Genomic DNA, 23,394 nt, shown 5'->3' with positions numbered 1-23,394 from the left:
AAGGTAATAAAAACATCATCAAATAGTCCATGTGACATCAGTGGGTTAGTTAGAAGTTTTTGAAGCATCGAAAATACTTTTTGGTCCAAAAATAACACAAAATAAGACTTTATTCAGCATTGTATTCTCTCCCGGGTCTGTTGTCAATCCTTCACAGCTGATGACGCTGATGACGTGTTATCTGGTGCGCCCGAGCTTCATTTATAGACTGAGGGAAACGCACGCTGTAAAAGTGTCTCATCCGCGACATGCACATTTACGCACCATTAAAAAAATGATATCCACGCAAACAATGTAGAATAGCTTGAATATAGCGTGCGTCTTCCTCAGACTGTAAACGAAGCTCGGGCGCACCAGATAACACGTCATCAGCGTCTTCCGTCAGCAGCGTCACTGCGGAGTCCTGAACGCAGATTCACAACAGACCCGGGAGAGAATACAATGCTGAATAAAGTCTTATTTTGTGTTATTTTTGGACCAAAAAGTATTTTCGATGCTTCAAAAACTTCTAACTAACCCACTGATGTCACATGGACTATTTGATGATGTTTTTATTACCTTTATGGACATGGACAGTATACTGTATATACAGTTTCAATGGACGGACAGAAAGCTCTCGGACTAAATCTAAAATATCTTAAACTGTGTTCCGAAGATGAACGGAGGTCTTACGGGCTTAGAGCGACATGAGGGTGAGTCATTAATGACATTATTTTAATTTTTGGGTGAACTAACCCTTTAAAGGGGAAACACCCCCAAAACAGACTGTTTGAATCAGAGGATGAGAAACAGGGTGGGAAAAGGTCATAAATCACTACATTTTAAAAGTTTTTTGTAAAAAAAAACTATAGTAATACTATAATTGCACCTAAGGGAACATAATAATAAAATAAAAAAAACCATGTCATGACCCCTTTAAGGCACCCTTGCTGAAAAAAAATATTATTAAAAGTTTATAAAAGTATTCAAAGTATTATTTGTTAGAAAACTGACCCCAAACATTATCACAATATAGTTGTTTTGGCTGGAAATGGATAACACTGTATTTTTAATCTACTGATATTAATATGTAAAAAAAAAAAAAAATTAAAGAGTATTTAGAAATTTGGTAAAACATTTTCTTTACTACTGTACAACTGAAGTTTATGAGGTTACTTTTACCTTTATGTTTGTGTGATGTACAGATGGGTTGCACCGATTCCTCCAAACCACTATGTGGCGCCTGATGTCCATCCTTTGACACCACCAGGTCTCTCTGTTTCTCCATCTCTCTCCTAGATTCTGCTCCTCTCTCGTTTTCCATTTGCATGTTTACCTGAGACTGCAGCTGCGCATCTGTCTGCGTGTGTGGTTGCGCAGCCACGGCTGAGGAGGTCTTCGCTTGAGGCGTTGAGGATGATGCCGGGACTGATGTGGAACTTGGTGTGCTTTGTGGCACGGCTGTCACTGACACGACCCCTCCGGCTAAGCTGACGCTGGGGTAAATGGCGGTCACAAGTTGACGGGTGGCTGTCGAGGCTTGTGCAGGTTGTGACAATCCGCTCGGGGGTGGGCATTGAGCCAGAAGGGGTGGCTGACCTGTGGTAGACATTTGATAATGTTTGTCATACAGTCTTAAAAATGTGTTGGTGGTTTAAAGAACTGTCAGCTATTACACATCTGTCCGAAGTCAAACTCCGACAGTTAATGTTATTCCCCATACCCCTTTATAACGCCAGGGGATGTAACATACTTACTTGCAACAATAGGCTGAACCAAGGCCTGACCAGCTGGGGCAATTGCAGTAAAGCCAAGAGTCGCCACTGGAGATTGCAAAAAAGATGGACCCACAGGTGACGGGGTCTGCTGGGTGGAAGAGACTGCAGGTGTAGAACCCAATGGCAAAGGAGTCGCAACTCCAGGAGTGGACTGGACATATGTGATCCTGAACAACAAAAGCACAGAAGAAAGTTAGGTTTTCCCAAGTAAGACATGTACCTGGACCATTTTTAACAATCCTATCAAAGGAGAAAACGCCTTATCCTAACTACACCTAAAGTCAGGATGAAAGACTGAAAAATGGAATAAAAGTATTAATTTTTACACCGTTTCTAAGTTTAGTTTTAGACACAGCTTTTGTGTTTTGACAAAACAAAACAAAAAGTCCTTTAAATGCAGTCATTGTTTCTTCACGTCATATTGAAAAATGTTAGTTAATTTTACACAGACTGAACTGGCACATCATTTTAGTAAACGACAAATTGCAAGGGTCATGATTTTATATACCGTATATTAATTATGTTATATATATATATAAATCTTTACTGCATTTTAATAGAGTAAATCATGCATTAAGAGCGTGCACACAGCAGTCTAACTTAAACTGAAAAGACAACATCACAGTGAACTCTAAGTGTGTTTTTGTTTGGTTTTTCCAAAGTGACTGTACTGTACATGACAGTCAGATTGGACATCGTTAAAACAACAACTACAACATTATCGTAGATATTGTTGTGTATATATATATGTACACACTGTGTCTGTGTGTGTATATATATATATATATATATATGTGTGTGTATATATATATATATATATATATCGCACACCCCTAATTTAATAAGGAAAAAATACAAATCAATTATAAAGACTAACTATAGAAGATTTTTTTGCCTTAAAGGGATCCCTGGGTATTAAGTCATGCATGGCTTAAAATAACAAAAATTATTCCTCTTACTGAAATATGTAGTAGAAAACCCATCAAAGATGTATTTTATTTTTAAAAATCACATTCTATTTTTTTATTTTAAAAATCACATATTCTGATGACGTAAAATGGTTGCACTCCGTGAGCTTGTAAGATTGAAAATAGTCCAAGATATTTGAAATGAACAAAGACATCTGCTGTACTGTTTTTCACCCCCTCTTTCCCCAATGACCCTTTGGAGTCCCTAAAGGCATCGAGGTGCTGATAGTGATCAAGGCCTGTAGGCCTAAGATGTGTGTACTTTGGGGGTATGAAATTGTCACACCTTTAGTACAATGGGGAAAGTTGTAATTATCTGATTGGTCAGTTTTGAATGTCTCACATTTGTTTTTTTTTGTCTGCCCTTTTTTCCAGATCTCCTCTTTGGTGCTCTGGTTCTCTCTCTCTCTCTCTCTCTCTCTCTCTCTCTCTCTCTCTCTCTCTCTCTCTCTCTCTCTCTCTCTCTCTCTCTCTCTCTCTCTATTTTAACTATTTTAAGTGTAACCATAATCATATTTTGTCATTAAACCTTTCCAATTACAAATAATGTGCTAACTAGTTTTGATTTGGTATTGACTTTGAAGTGCTACCTATTGCAATACAATATTGTCACTCTATAGGAACGCTCTCCCACATATTAAGCTATTGTAACTGCGCTTATTTCCGTCGTTGGTATAAGTAGCAGTGGGTGGAATAGACAAGAAATGTACAGTTTTCTACCATCTTGCTGATAAAGTTTCTTTAGTCATTCGTCAGTCTTGCAGCCTGAACCCCTGCAGGAAATCCACCCTTACAAGCTACTAGCTCTATCTGTTGCTATTTTTACCACAATACATCTCGAATTAGACAACTCTGAAAATAAAATACTGACATGATGACCACAGCTACTGAAAGAGCTTACAGGTGGCGATGGATATAAGTATAGGTTTAAACCAAATGCTGTACCATGACTTTTCCCCACAAGGAGTGTAAACGCCCCAGCTATCGAGGGAAATCCACGCTAAGGAACTTTTCTAGCGGCCGCGAGTCATGATTAGCGTCGGCATGTTGACATCCTAACAGATGGCATCTAACGTTTCTTGTTTAAGCCGTTTCTAAGCTATTTGAGTAGCTGTGGTCTACTAAAATATAGTCTACTTCTATATTTATATAGTCTATATGTCGGATAACATCTCCAAGATGTTAAAGACCGTTTGACTAGTTACCAAAAATCCAAATCACAGTCTCTGCTGCACCAAATTAATTGATATAAATACTAGTGTAGAACATTTAATAGAAACTGTGTCTATTCCTCGTTTAGTGAGATCAAATAATAAATCTACTGTAGGATCTAGGAAAAATCTAATTGTTATTAAAACAGAAAATCTCGCTATTAGTGACCAAAACAATTTCTAAAGCTAGGTCTTCTGAACATTAGATCACTCACACCTAAGGCGGTTATTGTAAATGAAATAGTCACAGATAATAGCATCGATGTACTTTGCCTTACTGAAACCTGGCTTAAACCAAATGACTATTTCGGTCTAAATGAGTCTACTCCCCCAGGATACTGTTATAAGCATGAGCCCCGTCTGATTGGCCGTGGCGGCGGTGTTGCAACAATCTACAGAGATATTCTTAATGTTACTCAGAAAACAGGTGACAAATTTAATTCGTTTGAAGTACTTGTATTAAATGTTACGCTCTTAGATGTAAGAAAAAAATCCCTATTATCTCTAGCCTTGGCTACCGTATATAGACCGCCAGGGCCCTACGCTGATTTCCTAAAAGAGTTTGCAGATTTTCTCTCAGATCTATTGGTCAGCGTCGATAAAGCATTAATTGTTGGAGATTTTAACATACACGTTGATAACACAAATGATGCGTTAGGGGCTGCGTTTACAGATTTATTAAACTCCTTTGGGGTCAAGCAAAACGTCACCGGACCAACTCATCGTCTTAATCATACACTCGATTTAATTATATCATATGGAACCGATCCAACCGATATAGATATCATTCCACAAAGTGATGGTGTCAGTGACCACTTCCTGGTAACTTGTATATTACGGACTACAGTACTATGTCATACTGCGCCGCGTTACCGACCAGGCAGAACAATCCTTCCATCCACCATAGATAATTTCTCAAATTGCTTATCTGATTTGTCTCAGTTACTGCCTGAACCCAAACAAACAGACGAATTAGAGGAAGTAACTAGCACTATGAGCACCATTCTCTCTAGAACATTGGATATTGTTGCACCCATTAGATTAAAAAAGGTCAGAGAGAAAAGTAAAGCATCATGGTACAACAATACTACGCATGTTCTAAAGAGAGAAACCCGTAAATTAGAGCGTAAATGGAAACAAACTAATTTAGAGGTCTTTAGAATCGCGTGGAAAGACAGTATGTCACGTTATAAAAAGGCCCTAAAAGCGGCAAGGGCTGAGCATCTCCGCAAACTAATAGAAAACAACCAAAATAATCCAAGATTTTTATTTACCACCGTGGCTAGACTAATAAATAAACAAACGTCACCTGAACAAAATATCCCGTTACAGTTTAGCAGTAATGATTTCATGAACTTCTTCACTGAGAAAATAGAAAGCATCAGAACCACAATTGTAAACATTCAATCTTCAATCGCGCCTTATAAATCAGCCTCAATTATCACCCCGCAAGAACAATTACAGTGCTTTACAACTATAGAACAAAAAGAGCTAAATAAACTTATCACTTCATCTAAAACAACAACATGCTTATTAGATCCTATACCAACTAAACTACTGAAAGAAGTGTTACCTGTAGTGGAAGAGCCTCTCCTCAATATTATTAACTCGTCTCTATCTTTAGGTCACGTTCCAAAAACATTTAAACTGGCAGTTATAAAACCACTCATTAAGAAACCACAATTAGACCCACATAATCTAGCAAATTATAGACCCATTTCAAATCTTCCATTTATGTCTAAAATATTAGAAAAAGTTGTGTCCGCTCAACTGAGCTCTTTTTTGCAAGAAAATGACATCTATGAAAAGTTTCAGTCAGGATTCAGGCCGCACCATAGCACAGAAACTGTGCTCGTTAAAATCATTAATGATTTACTTTTAGCTTCGGACCAAGGCTGTATCTCAATACTAGTTTTACTTGATCTTAGTGCTGCGTTCGACACAGATCACACAATACTCTTAGATCGACTACAAAATTATACTGGCGTTCAAGGACAAGCATTAAGCTGGTTTAGATCGTACTTATCTGACCGCTACCATTTTGTCTATTTAAATGGAAAAAAATCGATCATATCTTCAGTAAACTATGGAGTGCCGCAGGGATCTGTGCTAGGCCCTCTGCTATTCTCAATATATATGCTGCCACTTGGAAATATTATAAGGAAACATGGAATTAGTTTCCATTGTTATGCTGATGACACTCAATTATATATTTCATCACGGCCGGATGAAAACGCTAAATTATCAAAATTGACAGAGTGTGTTAAAGATATAAAAGATTGGATGACGCGTAATTTTCTTCTATTAAATCCAGACAAGACGGAGGTACTACTCATCGGTTCAAAAAACCGCCCACAAAACCTCTCACAATACAACTTTAACATAGTAGGATGTCCTGCTACTTTATCCTCTACAGTAAAAGACCTGGGTGTCATACTAGACTGCGACCTGTCTTTTAAAAATCATATTTCATATGTTACAAAAACGGCATTTTTCCACCTTAGAAACATTGCTAAGCTACGTAATATGCTATCAGTTTCTGATGCAGAAAAGTTAATTCATGCATTCATGACCTCGAGACTAGATTACTGTAATGCTCTATTAGCTGGTTGTCCTGCATCCTCAATAAACAAGCTACAGTTAGTCCAAAATGCAGCCGCTAGAGTTCTTACCAGATCAAGAAAATATGATCATATAACACCGATCTTATCATCACTACATTGGTTACCTATAAAGTTCCGTATTAATTATAAGGTATTGTTACTGACTTATAAAGCCCTAAACGGCTTAGCTCCAGTCTATTTAACGGATCTTCTATCGCCCTATAATCCATCGCGCTCTTTAAGATCACTAAATTCGAGGCTTTTGGTTATACCTAGGATATCTAAGTCCACTAAAGGAGGGAGAGCATTCTCACATTTAGCTCCAAAACTCTGGAATAGCCTTCCTGATACTGTTCGTTGCTCAGAACCGCTCTCCCAGTTCAAAACTAGACTAAAGACGCATCTCTTCAGCCAGGCATTAATATAAATGTTTTAATCTTACAGTTAAATCCGGCCTCTAGTTCATAACCGCCAGAGGAGAACTGGCCCCTGACTGAGCCTGGGTTCTCCCAAGGTTTTTTTTTCTCCCTTAGGTCACCTGATGGAGTTTTAGGTCACCATTGGGTCACCTGATGGAGTTTTAGGTCACCATTGGGTCACCTGATGGAGTTTTTCGTTTCCTTGCCACTGTTGCCTTTGGCTTGCTCAGTTGGGGATATTCAATTTAATGAATCAATCAATATTACTATTGATTAGCATTACCAAACATGGACGTTTTATTATTATTTTAATTTAATACTGTGAAGCTGCTTTGATACAATCTGTATTGTGAAAAGCGCTATACAAATATTCTTGACTTGACTCTTGACTTAAAAGACTCAAAGGAATCAAGGCTAAAGTGAAGAGAGAAAAAGAGGCGGGTTTTTATAAAGTTTTTTCGTCCACGGGTATCTTCATGCTTTTCTCATCCTATTATTGCTAGGAAAGCACTCTTACATTGCTTCTCTTGTTGCCTTTTGACTGAAAATGACAACCAAAAGCCATACAATGTGGTATCGTATCAGTATTTTATTTTCTGAGTTGTGTATTCCGAGTTGTGTTGCAGTAAAAAGCCAAAGACTATAGAAGTAAGCGCCAGTAGCTCACCGAGTGCAACCATTTGACGTCATAGACGCAGAATGTACTGTGTACATAACAAATGGCGCCACCCATAGTCCAAAAACGATGTTGATTTTTTAAATAACATACATTTTCATGGGTTTTCTACTACATATTTAAATAAGAGACATAATTTATGTTATACTAAGCTATACATGTCTTCATACCGGGGGATCCCTTTAAAAAAAAACACTGTTAAATCTTGCAATGTTATTTTTTTAACAGTTTTCATTAAAATAATTTAAATATTGTCACAGTATACGTCTTTTTTGTCTCATCTTCGTTATCACTGACGAAAATAAAACGTTGTCAACTAACACATTTGTTAGTAATTTTGGTGTCGGGTGCCCCTAACCCCAGCTCAAGCCCTACCCTTTCTGAAACTTTATAGGATGTTGTCCCAGGACCAACAAGGATGTTGATCCAGGAACATGTCCTACTTGGCACAGTCACTAGAAGGTTAGGTTAGGTTATGCTATGTTATGTTTCAGTACTCAGATGTCTGGCAGCAGTTTTAAAGAGACAGTGGGCGGTAGAGTACCTTGTAGGTGGTGGCGTCAAGAGCACCGTCTGAGGAGGGGTGGGCCCAGGGGCCATGACAGTCGCGGTTGGCATAGAGACAGGAAATGAGCTGCCGGTATGCACTGATCCGCCAGGATGCACATTTGTTTGGACCACAGGCATTGGTGCAATTTGAATGATCTGAAAAGCAAAGAAGCACATGAGTCCGACTCATCTATTGTTAGTACAATAAATACTAATTGTTCATGTAGCAGGGAAGTAACTCAAGTCAATCTACCTTACTTCCTGGTTGAGCCCCATTTTGAACAGGAAGGGGTGGGCCCACCAGGGAAATTGGCTGCGGAGGTGTAGATCCTGTTCCGACAGTTGCCATGGGAACAAGCATCTTGCTCTGCAAGACTGGAGACTGTGCTTGAACTGTGCAGAGAGATGAAAAGGACTGATATAGTAGAGACCAAGAATAGATTTGATGAAGTGCCTAATTTCCCAAACACTGTGTGCATAATCCTGATCCCTCTAAGCTTGAGAAACCTCATTAAATCTCTCAAAATCATGAATAAAAACATGCTAAAGCTCACTCTGACTTGGATGTGGACACATCACATAATTAACAGGGTTCCCACATGTTTTGAAATGAATTTCAGTGACTTCTTCATGAATGAGTCATTTGTGAACTGATTTATTGAAAAGAACCAATTCACTCACACATCAAATATTGGGCTTGGTTTACACAAAAAGAAATATCTAGTCCAGCGATTCAAAACCAAATTAAAATATTATTTTAATTTTAAATTAAGCTAATACTTTTTTGTCATTGTTATGGAAAATAAGTATAATACAAGATAAATGGAATTAAATTAATTGGATGTAAAAAAAAACTTGATGGAAAACCGCTGTGGATACTACCATTCTAAAATTCGGGACAATTAAATTTTTCTAAATTTAAACTAATAATTTTATTCAGCAAGCTTTCAATTGACCAAAGGTGAATGTAAAAGATATTTGTAATGTAATACAATATTTCTATTTCAAATAAATGCTGTTCTATTCACTTTCTATTCATCAAAAGAATCCTGGAAAAAAAATTATCTGTTTCCACAATAAATAAAATAAAAGCAGCACAACAGTTTTCAACATTGATAACAATAAGAAATGTTTCTCAAATCAGCGTATTAGAATGATTTCTGAAGGATCATGTGACACTGAAGACTGGAGTAATGATGCTGAAAATTCAGCTTTGCATCACAGGAAAAAATTACATTTCAAAAGATATTCAAATAGATTTAAAATTGTAATAATATTTTTTCAGAATATCATTATTTTCTGATCAAATAAATGCAGCCTTGGTGAGCATATAAACATTACGACCCAAAACATTTAAACGGTAGTGTACACTAATATATATTTTCTAAACAAAGCAAAATTATGTGAATAATTTGCATCAATTTTAAGATTTGATTAATTTCCATGAATTTTCCAGGCCTGAAAAACTCAAAACTGTGGGAACCCTGAATTTCACTCACTAGATTTCACCACAACAATTTAACTGCCTCAAATCTCACCTCCAGGGCTGACTCCTCCCACTGCTGGGACTGAAGCATATCTTATCCCTTGTCCCGCCCCCGAATGTACACCATTGGCCAGGGTCACATGGGTGGGTGTGGCACTGGGCAGGGCAAGGACGCTGGAGGTCTGCTGGGAGGAGGGACTGTTGGGATTGGCAGTTGCAGGCAGAGTTGGAAGGATGTACTGCACCTGTGTTACAGGTTTCCCGCCACTAGAGGGTGTAATGGAGGCAGTGGGGAGGAACTGGTGATGAAGTAGGGGAAGGGGTACTGCACTGTTACTAGGGGCTCCGTTGCATGGAGTAGGCTGAGGTGGAGTGATGAGCTGAACAGTGGGTTGGTTTGGGAAGGCTCCTCCCAAGACTAGGCCAGTAACTAAGCCTCCTTGCCCATTAGGTTTGGGAGAAGAGGAGGAAAAGTACCCACCTCCTCCTGCTCCACCGGCACCTATCAGTAGCTTGGGCTTCCCGTCTGGAGGTAGAGTCCCATCAACTGGCTTGCTGGCGATGGGGATAGGGGTGCTAGTGATGGGTCGAACAACATTGGTCACTATGGTGGGGGCCATCCTTACAGTGGCGTGTGAATAGTACGTCCCTGCATCATGCAGCAAAGTGGTATTTACACTACTGGCGGAGGCTAAATTAATATGGAACGGAACATGGCCTCCTCCACCTCCACCTCCTCCTTTCCCTTCTTTGGGCCCCCCATTATTTAGATCTGCACCACCCATCCCTCTCTTTTTCTTCTTCTCCAGGTTCTCTTCACGCCCTTCTTCATCTTTGTTGGCAGTTGTGCCAGCCAGAGAGAACGCCAAAGAGGAACGGGCTACTGGTTGGAAGGTGCGCTGAAAGGAAAATATAATTTGCTATATGAGACTACACTGATCATTTCATTCACATTCTGATTAAAAATGAGGTTTGTGCTGGATTTGACGTTGATGACACTGTGTGTTGTAACTTTACGAGATGTGACATTTCAAATATGGGGAATAGAGAATATGAGGATTTAAGTGAAAAAACACTTCAACTTCCTACACAAAGCTAATGCATGGCATCAGAGGACTTGGGTGTTTACATTGACATTACATTTATGCATTTGGGAGACGCTTTTATGCAAAGCAACTTACATTCTGATCAATAATGATTTTGATCAATTTGTGCGTTCCCTGGGAATTGAACCCATGACCGTGTCGTTTTTAGGGTCATGCTTTACTGTTTTATCTCTAGGAAGCCTCAAAGTGGAATGTTGTGCAAGAGTCATTTGGACTACTTTTAATGTGCTTTTTTTTCCCTTTTTGGATAAAATGTGATCACTACATATTATTTATGTATGGAAAAGCTGCATGAAAATATAATGAAAGGCAACATATCTCATTTTCATTTAGGTTAAAGGAACACTCCGACTTTTTGGGACTTTAGCCTATTCAACTTATCCCCCAGAGTTAGATAAGTCCATACATACCTTTTTCATCTCCGTGCGTGCTATAAGTCTGTTTGACGCACCCACCGCTAGCCTAGCTTAGCACAAAGACTGGATGTGAATGGTTGCAGCTAGCATACTAATCCAAATAAGTGACAAAATAAAACAAACATTTTCCTATTTACATGTTGTGATTTGTATAGTCACAGAGTGTACAAAAAACAAAGTCACATGAGACACAGACATATTTTAACCGTATAAATACTGGGAACTATATTCTCTGAAGGCGAAGCACTGCTACTTGGGCGGAGTGATAACCGCAGCACCTGAGACGCGCCGTGGTGAGGAGCAGAGAGGTGCTGCGGTTATCACTTATCTAACTCTCGGGGATAAGGTGAATAGGCTAAAGTCCCAAAAAGTCGGAGTGTTCCTTTAACTTGAAAATAGGTTAACTAAAATAACAAAAACTAATATAGATATAATAAAAATGACAAAAACGACAAAACTAAAAAAGTTTAAGATAAAAACAAATACTGTTAAAAACTATAATAGTATTTTATTGATAATAAAATAACACTGGTTTGGAATGACGAGGATGAGAAAATAATGTCAAAATTTTCATTTTTGGTTGAACTATCCCTTTAAGGCAAACAAGTTGGTCAGTGAACCATCTAAGAGAAGGAACGACATCTGCTGCCTTGTGGATATATCCATTGGCGTGGAAAACCTCAAGAGTAAACCCTGAAGAAATAGTACTTACTTGCCAGACAAACAAAGATGCTGAAATAATCTGGTTTTATAAATAATAATTAGATGAGAGCAAATATCATTTCTGTTGCTATGGTAATGAGGCTTATCTAATTTAAAGCATATTCCTTAACAAGCGATCCATAGTCCTTTCACCAATGAAATATAAACATCAACTTTGTTCTTTAAACAACATATCACAGCTGGATGAGGTTAGTAGGTGAATAACAGTGACATTTTTTCAAACATCAAGATTTTATCTTGTAATTGCACAAATGTATAATGGGAAAGTGTCAGTAGTTTTTAAAGATTACATGTAGTACAGAATTTTTTTTTTTTTTTTTTATAGTTTTAGTTGAACTATAACTGAAACACTGTGGGATTGTCATGCCAGCAACCCATGTGATGCATTTAGTGTTACCTTGCTGTCAGCCTCATCTGCATGATCGTTTTCATCATCGCTGTCTGTCACTCTCTCTTTACACTTCAGGTCAATGGAGCCGTCTGCAAACGAGTCTTCTGTGAAGGAATCACACGTTAGCTGTGAGACCAGGGCTTGCATATCTCACACTCATGGGGCTGAGAGAGCTGAGCAGCGAGGGGATTTTGCCTTTCCAAATTCAATGCATGATGTTCTGATGGCGGTGGTGCATCAGAGAGCACAGAGCTCGTGGGAGACACAGACTCAAGAATCAGTCAGGACTGACTAATAATGAGACAATGAGAATGGAACGCAAAACGCTTGTAACACCAAAACAAAATAGCTGAAAGCATCATTTTCTGATGGTGGTTACATTCCACATATAACAGCATTATCTACACATCAGGGGTTTTCAACAGATCCGAAAAAAAAAAAAATTGGTTTATAAAATTAATATTTGACATTAAAACACTGGACAGATCATTAGTTTTTACTTTTCTGAAGAAACTATTAGTGGTGCTTGCATATGCAAAACATGCCATAAAGATGCTACGGAGTTCTGCTAGGGCATTGGGTGCTGTTCTTGGTTGTTGCTAGGTATCATATATTAACAAAGATGTATATAATGCATGTACTTTACCTATGACATCATCATCCCCCTCTTCACAGATCACCATATGCTCTTCATCACTGGTCACATCCTCACTCGGCTGTTGAGGGTGAGCAGGGAACAGACCCGCACTTTCCAGATCTGTCTCCTCCTCCCTGCTCTCCAGAGTGTGCACAGCGCTCTGGGAAAAGGCGCGGGGCCGATGAAGCTGCCCGCCCATTGATCCTCTGTGACCGTCAGATCGAGGGGAAGTCCAGCTAGGCCCTGCTCCTTTGTGGTCTGTCCCCTGAGATGTGGAATGGGCCTCTGGGGAGACAAAGAAGGTTAACTCTACATCAGTTGTGTTTCACACTACTGTGCACTCATAGTTTCACAAGACCAACAAACGCCCACGCATATAAACAAACACCCACACGGACCTGTGCTTTCAGACACGCTGCGCTCGCGAGCTTCTTTGGCCCCTGGAGTTCCCCGGCCCTCAGACAGGGACTTCCTCCTGTCCTTGTTACACCATTTCCAATCAGGGTGAGCCCGGAAATGAGCCTCCTTCACCTACAAGAGAACGAGAGAAATACGAGTGTTGAAGTCAAGAGTTACAAATAATGTAACAGGCTGAATAAATAAAGATTTTCAAAATGTTGGATCATGTTTCTAATATTTTTACATAAATGTAATGTGCATCATTTTTTTAATTGATTAATTTAATAAATGTATCATTACTAAATAGTATTATTAATTATAAATGATTATACTATGTACACATTACTGTTTTTTATATATATTAGTGTTTGTAGTTATTAAGATTTTTTTTTTTAAAGAAGCAAACATATTTAGCAAAATAATTTTATTTAGCAAGGATGCATTAAATTGATCAAACGCGACAAGACTTTTACATTGTTACAAAAATGCTGTTCTTTTGAACTTTCTATTCCTCTAAGTATCCTGAAAAACATGTGTCATGGTTTCCACTAACATGTTAAGCAACACAACTGTTTTCAACATTGATACTAATGTTTGTTGAGCCTCAGATCAGCATATAATTATTTGTAAAGGATTATGTGACAATGAAGACTGGAGTAATAGTGCTGAAAATTCAGCTTTCCCCACACAGGAATAAATTACTTATGAAAACTTAAAATCTAAAAATAGAAAATAATCATATTTCTCAATGTTACTGTTTTACAAACAAATGCAGCCTTTGATGAGCAAAAGAAAAAAAAAGCATAATGTTTCAAAAACGTTTAAAAAATCTTATCAAGTCAAAATTTTGAACGGTAGTGCATAATGACATCAAACTGGTGATCGGCCATAGTGCTTTTCAAATATTTGCATCTACAGTACATAATGTATATTGACTGCTGTAAAACTGTTATCGGTCTACCACTAATTCAAATGCAAAAACATGTTTCAACTCCATGTTGTAAATTTGTTAAAAAAATTGGCATTACATTTTCCTCTTGTGCAATATTTCACGAGTCTGACTGTACCTGGAAGGCAAGATCATGATACTTCTGCTTCTCTTTGGGTCCCAACGCATACCACCACTCGCCCAGTATTTTGCTGACCGTGCGGTTGTCCTGGTTGGGGTGTCGCTGATGAACCAGTGCACGGTGTCTCTTACTGAAGATCATAAAAGCGTTCATTGGCCGCCTGATGTGGTCCTTTTCCCTCTTTGTGTAGGTTTGAAGGGAGACAGAAAGAGAGGAGAAATTAGAAGAAGATAATAAGGGAAATGAATGGTTACAAGTACAATGCTTAACAATTGTATCCTAAACCCCTTGACAAGTGTCTGGGGTTATTTTCCTGTCCTCACTAAAAGCGAGGTGGAGAAGTACTTCCAGTACTACTCAAAGAAACCCAATCTCCGTGTTGTATGTCACTATTGAAGAATGAAGACACTAACAGGAATAGAAGACTGAAACTTACCTTCTTGTCAACATCTTTTGGGAGTGCACTGAGAGATTGTGTACGCCTTTTCACTGGGCTGATGGATGGAGCAGGGTCTTGAGCTACAACTGGAAAAAACCTGAAAAACATTTTTTTTTTTAAAGTGAAAATTAGATTTAAAAAAATATAAGACAAAAAAAAAGTGCAAAAATTGTCTCAAAATGCCTTATAGAGGTGGATATAATTTTTGTTTTTAAGGGCGGCCTTTCTAACAATGTACATATATATATACAGTATGTGGCCGTGGCCAAAAGTGTTGGCAGTGACATAAATGTGTGCTTCGTTGTTGTGGTGTTGATTCAAATTGTTTCTAGATTGTTGTGCAGAGTGATCAAATACATTTTAAATCATTGCCAAAAGCTTTATTGGCCAAACAAAATTAACTTTATTACAAAAAAAACAGATTTCACTGTTTTTAGTGAAAACACTAATCACATCATCAGCACATGGGAAGTGTGATCAAGTACTAGTCAGGTGAATTCACTCTATCAGACTGATTGGATTATAAGAGCAGACTGATTGCTAATAAAGGAGGGAAGAAGTGCTTCCTATCATTGTGTTCTTGTGTTAGCAATTGTTGCCTCCAAAGAAAGATGTGCAGCGATCAACACTTTGCATCAAAATGGCCTCACTTTTACAGAAATTACAGCAAAGAATATTCAAGATATTCAAGAACTTTAAGGAGAGAGGTTCAATTGCAGAAGGCTTCAGGACATCCCAGTGTGTCTAGCAAGCGCCAGGACCTTCCCCTCCTGAGGATTCGTCTACGGAGTCATGTCACTACCAGTGCGGAGCTTACTCAATATTGGCAGCAGGTGGGTGTGAAGAAAAGAGAAACATCAAGGACAGACTGAAATTCTGCAGCAAGTACAAGGATTGGACAGCTGAAGACTGGTGCAAAGGTATTTTCTCTGATGAAGCTCGCTTACGACGGTTTGGGAAATCTGGAAAAATCAATTGTCTGGGGAAGAAAAGGTGTCGTGCCAACAGTGAAGCATCCTGAGAACATTAATTTGTGGGGTTGCTTTTTATCTAAAGGAGTGAATCTCTCACAATTCTGCCCTAAGCACTGCCATGAATAAAGAATGGTATCAAAACGCCCTGAAAGAGGAACTTCTCCCAATTTGGTGATAATCTGTGCATTTTCCAACATGGAGCACCATGTCACAAGAGATCATTACATTGAAATTTTGTAACGCCATCAGTCAGGGTTTGAGCCAGAAGCTGATATCCAGCATGCCAGAGCAAACTGCATAGGTTATGAAGAAGGGTCAACACTATACTGTTTTTTGTGTTGTTTGTTTTTTTCACTAAAAGCCTTTAAAATGAACGAAATGCTTATCATTGTCCAGTATACCATAGAAACGTGAAAAAATTATCTACAAATACTAGCAGCAAACTTTGCAAAACAAAAAATTATATCACTGCCAATACTTTTGGCTGGGGCTGATAGGTGTGGGCGATAAAGGCAGATTACATTACATTAAAAAACGAAACAAAAAATTGGTTCAAAATTATTATATCATAACATACATACTTTATGAGGAAAAGATTTTATTTGAAGAAAAAAAAAAGTTTCGCCCACGCCTATTAATACATTGCTCAAGAGACTAGATTCAAACGGATATTTACAGGTCGTCAGCATCACTCTCGGTCTCACTGTCGCCTCCTTTCTCCACGGGTGGGTCTTCAGCAGAAGGAGGGGGGCAAGATGGGGAACCTCTCTCTGGTGCTGCTGGATGGTCAACATGTCCTTCAGTAACAAGGGCAACTCCACAGCGAGGTTCTGCAAGTTTATTCAGTTTCAAACTAAAATCAACTAAAAACATCACTGTATATTCTGAATGTGAACATTCGATGCAGTCATACAAGACAATGTTGCAATGTCAAATTATAGTGTTCTATTTTTTCTATCAAATGTTACCTTTGCTCTGATTTACAAGCGTTAGGCCATCTGCAGGCTGCGTGGACATTTTTGTTTGGCTGGTCTCCAGAAAAGGAACCAATGAATGCCACGCAAACACTGGCACGGAGCGGGGCTCCACGTTGGTCCAAACTAAATGCAGAAACAGACAAACCTTTTATATATACACACATGATTGTTTTGGAAAACCTACAGCCTCTCTGTTCTCGTAAGAGGGAACTGTTGAAACAGCACTTCTCTGTGTCAGAATGAACTTGAATGAAAGCCATTTATATGTCTGTGTGTGTATCAATGAATGGTGACACTAAGAACGTGTGTAACATGTCCTAGGCATCTGTCATTCAGTGAAATGTATATCTCAAATTAAGAAGTCATGAGTATCAGGGCGGTCCAATCACCCTCTAGTCGTGCATGTCTGGGCAAGTTCCTGTGTATCATTTCAGACATGCTGCAACTGTCTAAAGAAACACTGACCCTGAAAGCACAGGGCATTCTTCACTAAACACACCCAAACACACCTGCTACTGACCAGCATACCAAAGTTGATCTGAGCCCCCCTTATTTATACAGTTTGCCAGTCTAATAGGAAATAGAAAGTGTTTGCTGGTGCCCTCCATCTTACAAAACAGCATATTCTAGCCTGCACAAATTAATCCAACAAAATTTTTATTTTTCTCTTTCGTAAAATAAAATATAAACAAACTAGGCAGAAAATTAATATAGATACGATCAATGTGGAAACAACATTGAAACTGACTTTGTTATCTTGGGAGATCTGAGCAACGTGTGTGACATTTTGAGATCTTCTCTGAAAAACTAGAGACACGCATGAGATTCTTTTTCAAGAGAAAAAATTAGACAGAAAGAACTTTGATCGTGATAGACTTTTTTTTCATGATTTAGAAAGTTTAAAAAAAAAAGCATTTATTTGAAAAAGAAACCTTTTTGTAACATTATACATATTTTTATTGTCACTTTTGATCAATTTAAAGCATTGGTCAAATAGCATTGCTGAATAAAAGTATTAAAGGGGTCATGAATTGAGAAATAAAAGTGTTCTTGATCTTTTGACACATAAGACGGCATTGTACTATAAAAATATCCTGTAAGTTTCAAAACTCAAAACTTCCTTATTAGTCCAAAAACAGCTTTTATTGAAACCAAGGGCGGAAAACAACTCGTTTCGGATTTTGTCACATTTTTACATCATATTGCGAGAAAATAATTTCTCTGCAGAAGATTAACACCTACTTTTATATCATTGCTTTTTTAGCCCCGCCCACTAATTCGCACATGTCATGTAGTCGTAAATACGAGAGAGATGCAAACGGGATTACTCCAGCAACAAAATTATAGAGATGCCTCTGAGGATTACAAGACGCTTTGCAGTGCCAAGTTGTGGAAAAACAGTTTTTGCATTGCCTTCCTTGTAATCCTGACATTAAGAAAGCGTGGGTGAACTTTTTAACGAAGTTCCAGTCAGATCGCATCACTAAGACACTGTTCATTAGTTCGCGTCTGGATGAAGCACGGCACAGAAAGACTGCGCAGCGAGTTGTGTTGACAGAGTTTAGTGATTTGGAAGAGAAAACTTCAGAATAATGTCACAGAGTTCATTCATGAAGTTCTGTGAACAACACACAGCATTCGTGTACATTCGAGCACATGCGCACTTTGTGGTAATAATGCGATTAAGGTGTTTACATGCCATCAGTAAGACATAACAACACGTTTCATTTAGAACACGACACTGCAAATGACAATGTGTACGTTTTTCACTTTATCGAAAATGATGAACTATGAATAGCCTATAGGAACGACAGTGCGATAAAATATGGTACATTCATTCATAATTCTGTTTACACGAAACAAAGTCATCCTTTGTCAGTTATAACTAGTAACTCCAAGTACTTACTTATTTTAAATTGCAAAACTGTTGCCCAATCATAGCAGTGGGCGTTTACTTCCGAGTCTTGAATGTGGCACACCCATCAAAATGGAGTGATCGAAAGAGAGGGTCAAAAACAGGATAGAAAATAGCTTATTACTTCTAAACTATTATTATTATCGATGTAAGAATCTTGATAACATTATAAGTGGACCTCAGAGAACATTATAAAATAAAATAAATGCAGTTCATGACCCCTTTAATTTATCAACAAAAAAATATATACATATTACACCTTATTTTACCCTAAACTTTTGAACAGTAGTGTTTAACCATAACTCTGTGGATGACTGTGGTGATCAATAATAAGTAGTAATTATCAATAATAATTATTGTTCTAATGGTTTTTTATTTATCTTTCATTACTCTTACCAGTGCCAGGTCGTCCCATGATGATGTCTTTGCGAGGAGCAGGGTGAGGTGACTCGGCTGGCAAGATGAGGGGCAACAGGGCTGTGGGTGAAGGATGACAAGCCAGAGGCTGTGGAAGAGCACCACCTGCATCTGCATGGCCACCTGATTTTCTCTCTTGCTCTTTACTTCCTGAGCCAGATATTGCCAGGACAGGTCCAGTGTTTGCATTAGAGGTGGACACATTTAAAGTGGAAGAGTTTGAATGGGTGGGATGTCCAGGAGCCACAGGTGTCAATGACTGAGAGGAGGTCACCAGGACTAATGTGGGAGCAGGATTGCGGAGGAGAACGGCTCCGTTGGTGGCAGCGCCGTTAATGGGAACAGGGGCCTGGAGACCCACAGCATGGTGAGGAGGCTGGCTGTGCTCCCTAGAGCGTGAGCTTCCTCTACGGCTCAGGGGACTATCACTGAATTTTGCCAACGGCACATCTGGGTTACGAACAATGACAGGCGAATCGCGAAGGGGAACCATACGACGTGGATCTTGAGGCAGGGGTGAGGGTGGTGTGGGAGAAACCAGCATTGGGGGTGGAGTGGAGGCAGCAGAGGATGAGGGTCGACTTGTGATGTTCCTTTGTCGAGGGAATGACAGAGAAGAGGGGGTGGTAGGCTGGCTTTGGGGGGAAAGAACCCTGAATGCTGCTGCGTTGAGGCTGAGGCCGTGGTCATTGAGTTGAGGATCAGATTTCGCATAGTCTGATGCACTGGGCAGCGGGGGGTGTGAGGCATCCAACTTGCGTTTACTAGGGCTCATGGGCACAGTAAACGTGAGGTTGGTCTGAAAAGTGGGCACAATGCCAGAGATGTGGCGCTCACGTTCTGTGCCGGGGGTGCCCGGGATCTTTGTGCCACTGAGGTGGCGAGGGCGGCGAGGGGTCAGAGGTGAAGGTGCTGTGATGGGGCTAAAATTAGCTGGGCGGAAGCCAAATAGTGTGGGCGAGGGGGAAGGTGCAGGGGAGAATGGTGACTGATTGGATACGGGTGAGAATGAGGGCGTGCATGAGCGAGAGCTGCCAAGTGAGACCAGCATATTTGCAGCCTCGCACTCATCAAAGTCAAAGCGGGATAGTTCACGTGGCAGTTCTTGCGGTATGAGAGATGTCATCACCAGGCGTGGTCGAGAGTCCCCGCCACGACTGCTTGCTTCACTGCTGTCTCGTGAGTTGTCGTCCCAGTCATACTCGCTGCTGGTGCGTCCACCTAAACGAAGGTCAGGTGTGAGAGTGCCTGTGCTACTGGCGCCACTTCTTTCTCGGCCCACCCCGCCTCCGGCTTCCATCTCCTTGGTGCGCATGGAGAGATGCCGTGAGCAGTAGCCGCGGCGCTGTGACTCCTTTGAGCAGCCTTCACGTGAACACAGTCTGCGCCACTGCTTGCCGTTGAACTTCTTGCGGATGCCTGTAGGGGTGCATACCACATCGCCCTTCTTGTACTTCTGTTGAGCGGCGGTGAGGGGTGTGCGGGAACGTGTCGAGGAGCATGAGGATCCAGAGCCGCCCCCTGATGCACCATGCGAGATGGAGCTGGGGGTCTTGTCCAGGGAGCCTCGAGAAGAGCTTGGAGGCAACGGAGGCAGCTGGGGTGTGGAGGAGATGACTGCAGCACCTGTGGCTGAATCTAAGCCCAGGAGCATAGGGGGGTGATTTGGGTGAGGAGCAAGGGGCAGATGGGGTGCAATTGGGGTGCTAAGCCCTCTCCCGGGGCTGAGGTAGTTTGGTTTAGAAAGAATGTGCCGATGCTGAGAAGAAACACCAAGAGCTTTGCTACCCATGGCTGCAGTGATGCCGCCATCCCTTAGCTGACTGAGACGGCTGACCTCCATGTCCTCCTCAGGGGTGGATGGATGAAGAGGATGATGCTTGTGCCTCTCCCTTTCTCGATCTTGTTCCCTTTCTCTCTCTAAGTGCATATGCAGGTCTCTCTCCTGATCCTTCTCTCTGTGATGATCATAGTCTCTGTTTGGGGCTACACTGAATACAGACGTGATGGCAGTGTTAATGGCAGAAGACGAAGAATGGGATGAGGTGAAAGGTACAGTGACAGGGTGCAACAAACTCTGAACTTTAAACGCTGTCAGTCGAAACACCTCCATGTCCTCTCTTTCCTCCCATTCCCGTTCTCTTACCCTCCTACCATCAATCCCTGGCTCTGCTGACTGGGGTGGCTCTAAGTCCCAAGGAGGAAGCAGGAGGCGAAGATTTTGTCGTGATACCCAAACGGCCTGAGCACTGATGGGCCTTCCATCATCCTCTACACCTCTCCTCTCCTTTCTCTCATCAGATAGTTCCTCCCGTAGCTGGACACGGTATGGGAAAGAAACAGCTGGATGTTGATCTACTTGAGTGATTATACCTTCTCTGTACCACTGTTGGGTTCCCTCGCTGCCCTCATCACCACCTTTAAAGGGGACGCAAACTTGTGTGCCTATAGCCACCGGGGCAACACCAGGAGGTGACGCATCTAGAATGAGGTCAACAGAATCAGTAGCCACTCGAAACGGGTACTTGCATATGGTCTTTTCTCCATTTAGCTGCACCTCCACACTGCCATGCGCCTCACTAACTCTCCGTACGACACCAGTGCGAAACACTCCTGATATACCCCGACCCCGATCGTGAGGCCAGCCTTCCCCTAATCTGGGACCCTGTCGGGCCAGAACTCTCTGATTCTTAAGACCTTTAGCGAGGACTCCGGCTAACCCAGATGACAGGCTCTCCTGTGAGGGTGTTGTGCTATGTGCTTGTGGCTTTTGAGAGTTGGAGTGAGAATCACAGCCTGAAGCTGTTACTTCTAGTTCGGCCGAATGTTCGCTGGCCGTATCGGTTGAAGAGCAACGCTGTGGGCTGGATACGCTCGTCCCATCCTTCTCTCCGCACTCACCTGCAGTTCTTCCGGTGGGCCCCATTATGTTGTTGTGTCCATACTCAGCGATGCTATCCACAGCCTGCTGGCTTTGGCTGTGTGGGTCTGTGTGTGCAGCAGAGGCAGCTGGGACCTGGTTAGCACCAGTACTATTGTGAGAGCTGCTGCTGCTCTGTGGGGGTGTGCTGGGAGTGTTGGCATTGCCATGGTTTCCAGCACAGTGCTCCGAAGTGTACTTTTTCTTGGGCACACGGGCCTTAAAAGTGGCCGTCTTACGATTAGACGAAGGGTTGGGGCTATTGCTGGCACTGGTCGTGCTACTGTTGCTGTCACTCTGTGTTCCACCAGACTTGGAGATCCCGGGGGGTTCATCCGTCTTTCCGAAATCCACTGCTATATTGAGGACCCCATCACTGTGGATCCCCTCCTTTTCTGGAGACCCACTTATTCTCAGAGGCCCCTCCTGTGATGAGTCAGAATTTGAGGAGATATGTCTCTTGGGAGAGGTAGTTGAAATTTGGGGTATTTCCTCAGTTTCTCTCTTCTCTTCCTGTGGGCTACTATCCACCATCCTCCTCTTAACTCCCTTGGCACGAGTGGAGGGGGGCGACCGCCTTTCTTGCTTTTTAATGGGCTTCATCTTTTTTTGCTCAAAGAGAGACTCTAATCCTCCTGATTTCCTGCAAGTCCCAGCCTATCGATATCTTCCACTCTGTTTCCTTCTTGCATCCCGCCCCTTCTCTGTCTTTTTCTTCTGTTCTTGTACAAGCCTCTTCCTGTTTGCGATATCCTTTCCTTCTTTAATTAAACCCTGTAATAAAACACAGCACATGAGATGGATCAGTTTATTATTCAGACATACAATCCCCATATAGAGAATAGGGAGTATAGAATACAGCATAATTAAAAAAACAAGTTAGTGCAAGGAGATAATGTTTTAAGTTTGGTGCCTAATCTAACATCATAAGAGTGATATTATACCATAGCTTTACAAGTGGATATAACAACTTAATACTAAAAACTTTGACAAAGACGGAATACAAAGAAATGCTTGCCCAGACAAGTCACACACACTTTGGTTTTTTGGCTGGATCGGAGGAGGCGGGGGAATTCCTTGTTCAGTGGTATTTCTGTGACTCTAAGGCTCTCTCTCACTCGCTCTTTCAAATGACCTTTTTACATTCGTTACAAAGGCAATCCACTCCTACAGTCCTCACTTCCTGTCACACCACTACAACATCTCAATGTACAATACCATCCTTACACATTACTACTAACTTCTAACTTCTACATTCTTTCCTCCTATCAAAACACCTTTTCTTCACCATCCAAACTTACAGAGTGGATTGTGTTTAAAACCCAATTGAGACATTTTATC

The 23,394-nt window shown here is 40.7% G+C and overlaps 1 protein-coding gene across 4 annotated transcripts in view; it reads right to left on the bottom strand.

Annotated features, from left to right (window-relative positions):
* cica (capicua transcriptional repressor a) overlaps nucleotides 1-22,784 on the bottom strand; it is a 28,422-nt gene extending 5,638 nt beyond the window's left edge. For 2 of the 4 annotated variants that reach the window (XM_079591810.1, XM_079591809.1), the window contains exons 1-14: nucleotides 19,113-22,784; nucleotides 18,708-18,764; nucleotides 16,793-16,924; nucleotides 16,501-16,654; nucleotides 14,848-14,947; nucleotides 14,409-14,591; nucleotides 13,341-13,473; nucleotides 12,952-13,227; nucleotides 12,312-12,409; nucleotides 9,722-10,568; nucleotides 8,437-8,576; nucleotides 8,179-8,339; nucleotides 1,737-1,924; nucleotides 1,162-1,578 (exon numbers count right to left, since the gene is read on the bottom strand). In XM_079591810.1, coding sequence (XP_079447936.1) covers nucleotides 1,162-1,578; nucleotides 1,737-1,924; nucleotides 8,179-8,339; nucleotides 8,437-8,576; nucleotides 9,722-10,568; nucleotides 12,312-12,409; nucleotides 12,952-13,227; nucleotides 13,341-13,473; nucleotides 14,409-14,591; nucleotides 14,848-14,947; nucleotides 16,501-16,654; nucleotides 16,793-16,924; nucleotides 18,708-18,764; nucleotides 19,113-22,656 — 6,430 coding nt within the window. In that variant the 5' untranslated portion in view covers nucleotides 22,657-22,784. The remainder of the gene's footprint in view (nucleotides 1-1,161; nucleotides 1,579-1,736; nucleotides 1,925-8,178; nucleotides 8,340-8,436; nucleotides 8,577-9,721; nucleotides 10,569-12,311; nucleotides 12,410-12,951; nucleotides 13,228-13,340; nucleotides 13,474-14,408; nucleotides 14,592-14,847; nucleotides 14,948-16,500; nucleotides 16,655-16,792; nucleotides 16,925-18,707; nucleotides 18,765-19,112) is intronic. The other 2 variants (XM_079591812.1, XM_079591811.1) reach the window with 2 other exon arrangements.
* Nucleotides 22,785-23,394: the final 610 nt, after the last annotated feature.

This window comes from Phoxinus phoxinus (assembly GCF_949152265.1).
Source record: "Phoxinus phoxinus genome assembly, chromosome: 19".
NCBI classification, from domain to species: domain Eukaryota; kingdom Metazoa; phylum Chordata; class Actinopteri; order Cypriniformes; family Leuciscidae; genus Phoxinus; species Phoxinus phoxinus.
Note: the sequence above shows the minus strand (reverse complement) of the source record. Positions and strands in the feature narration are given on the sequence as shown.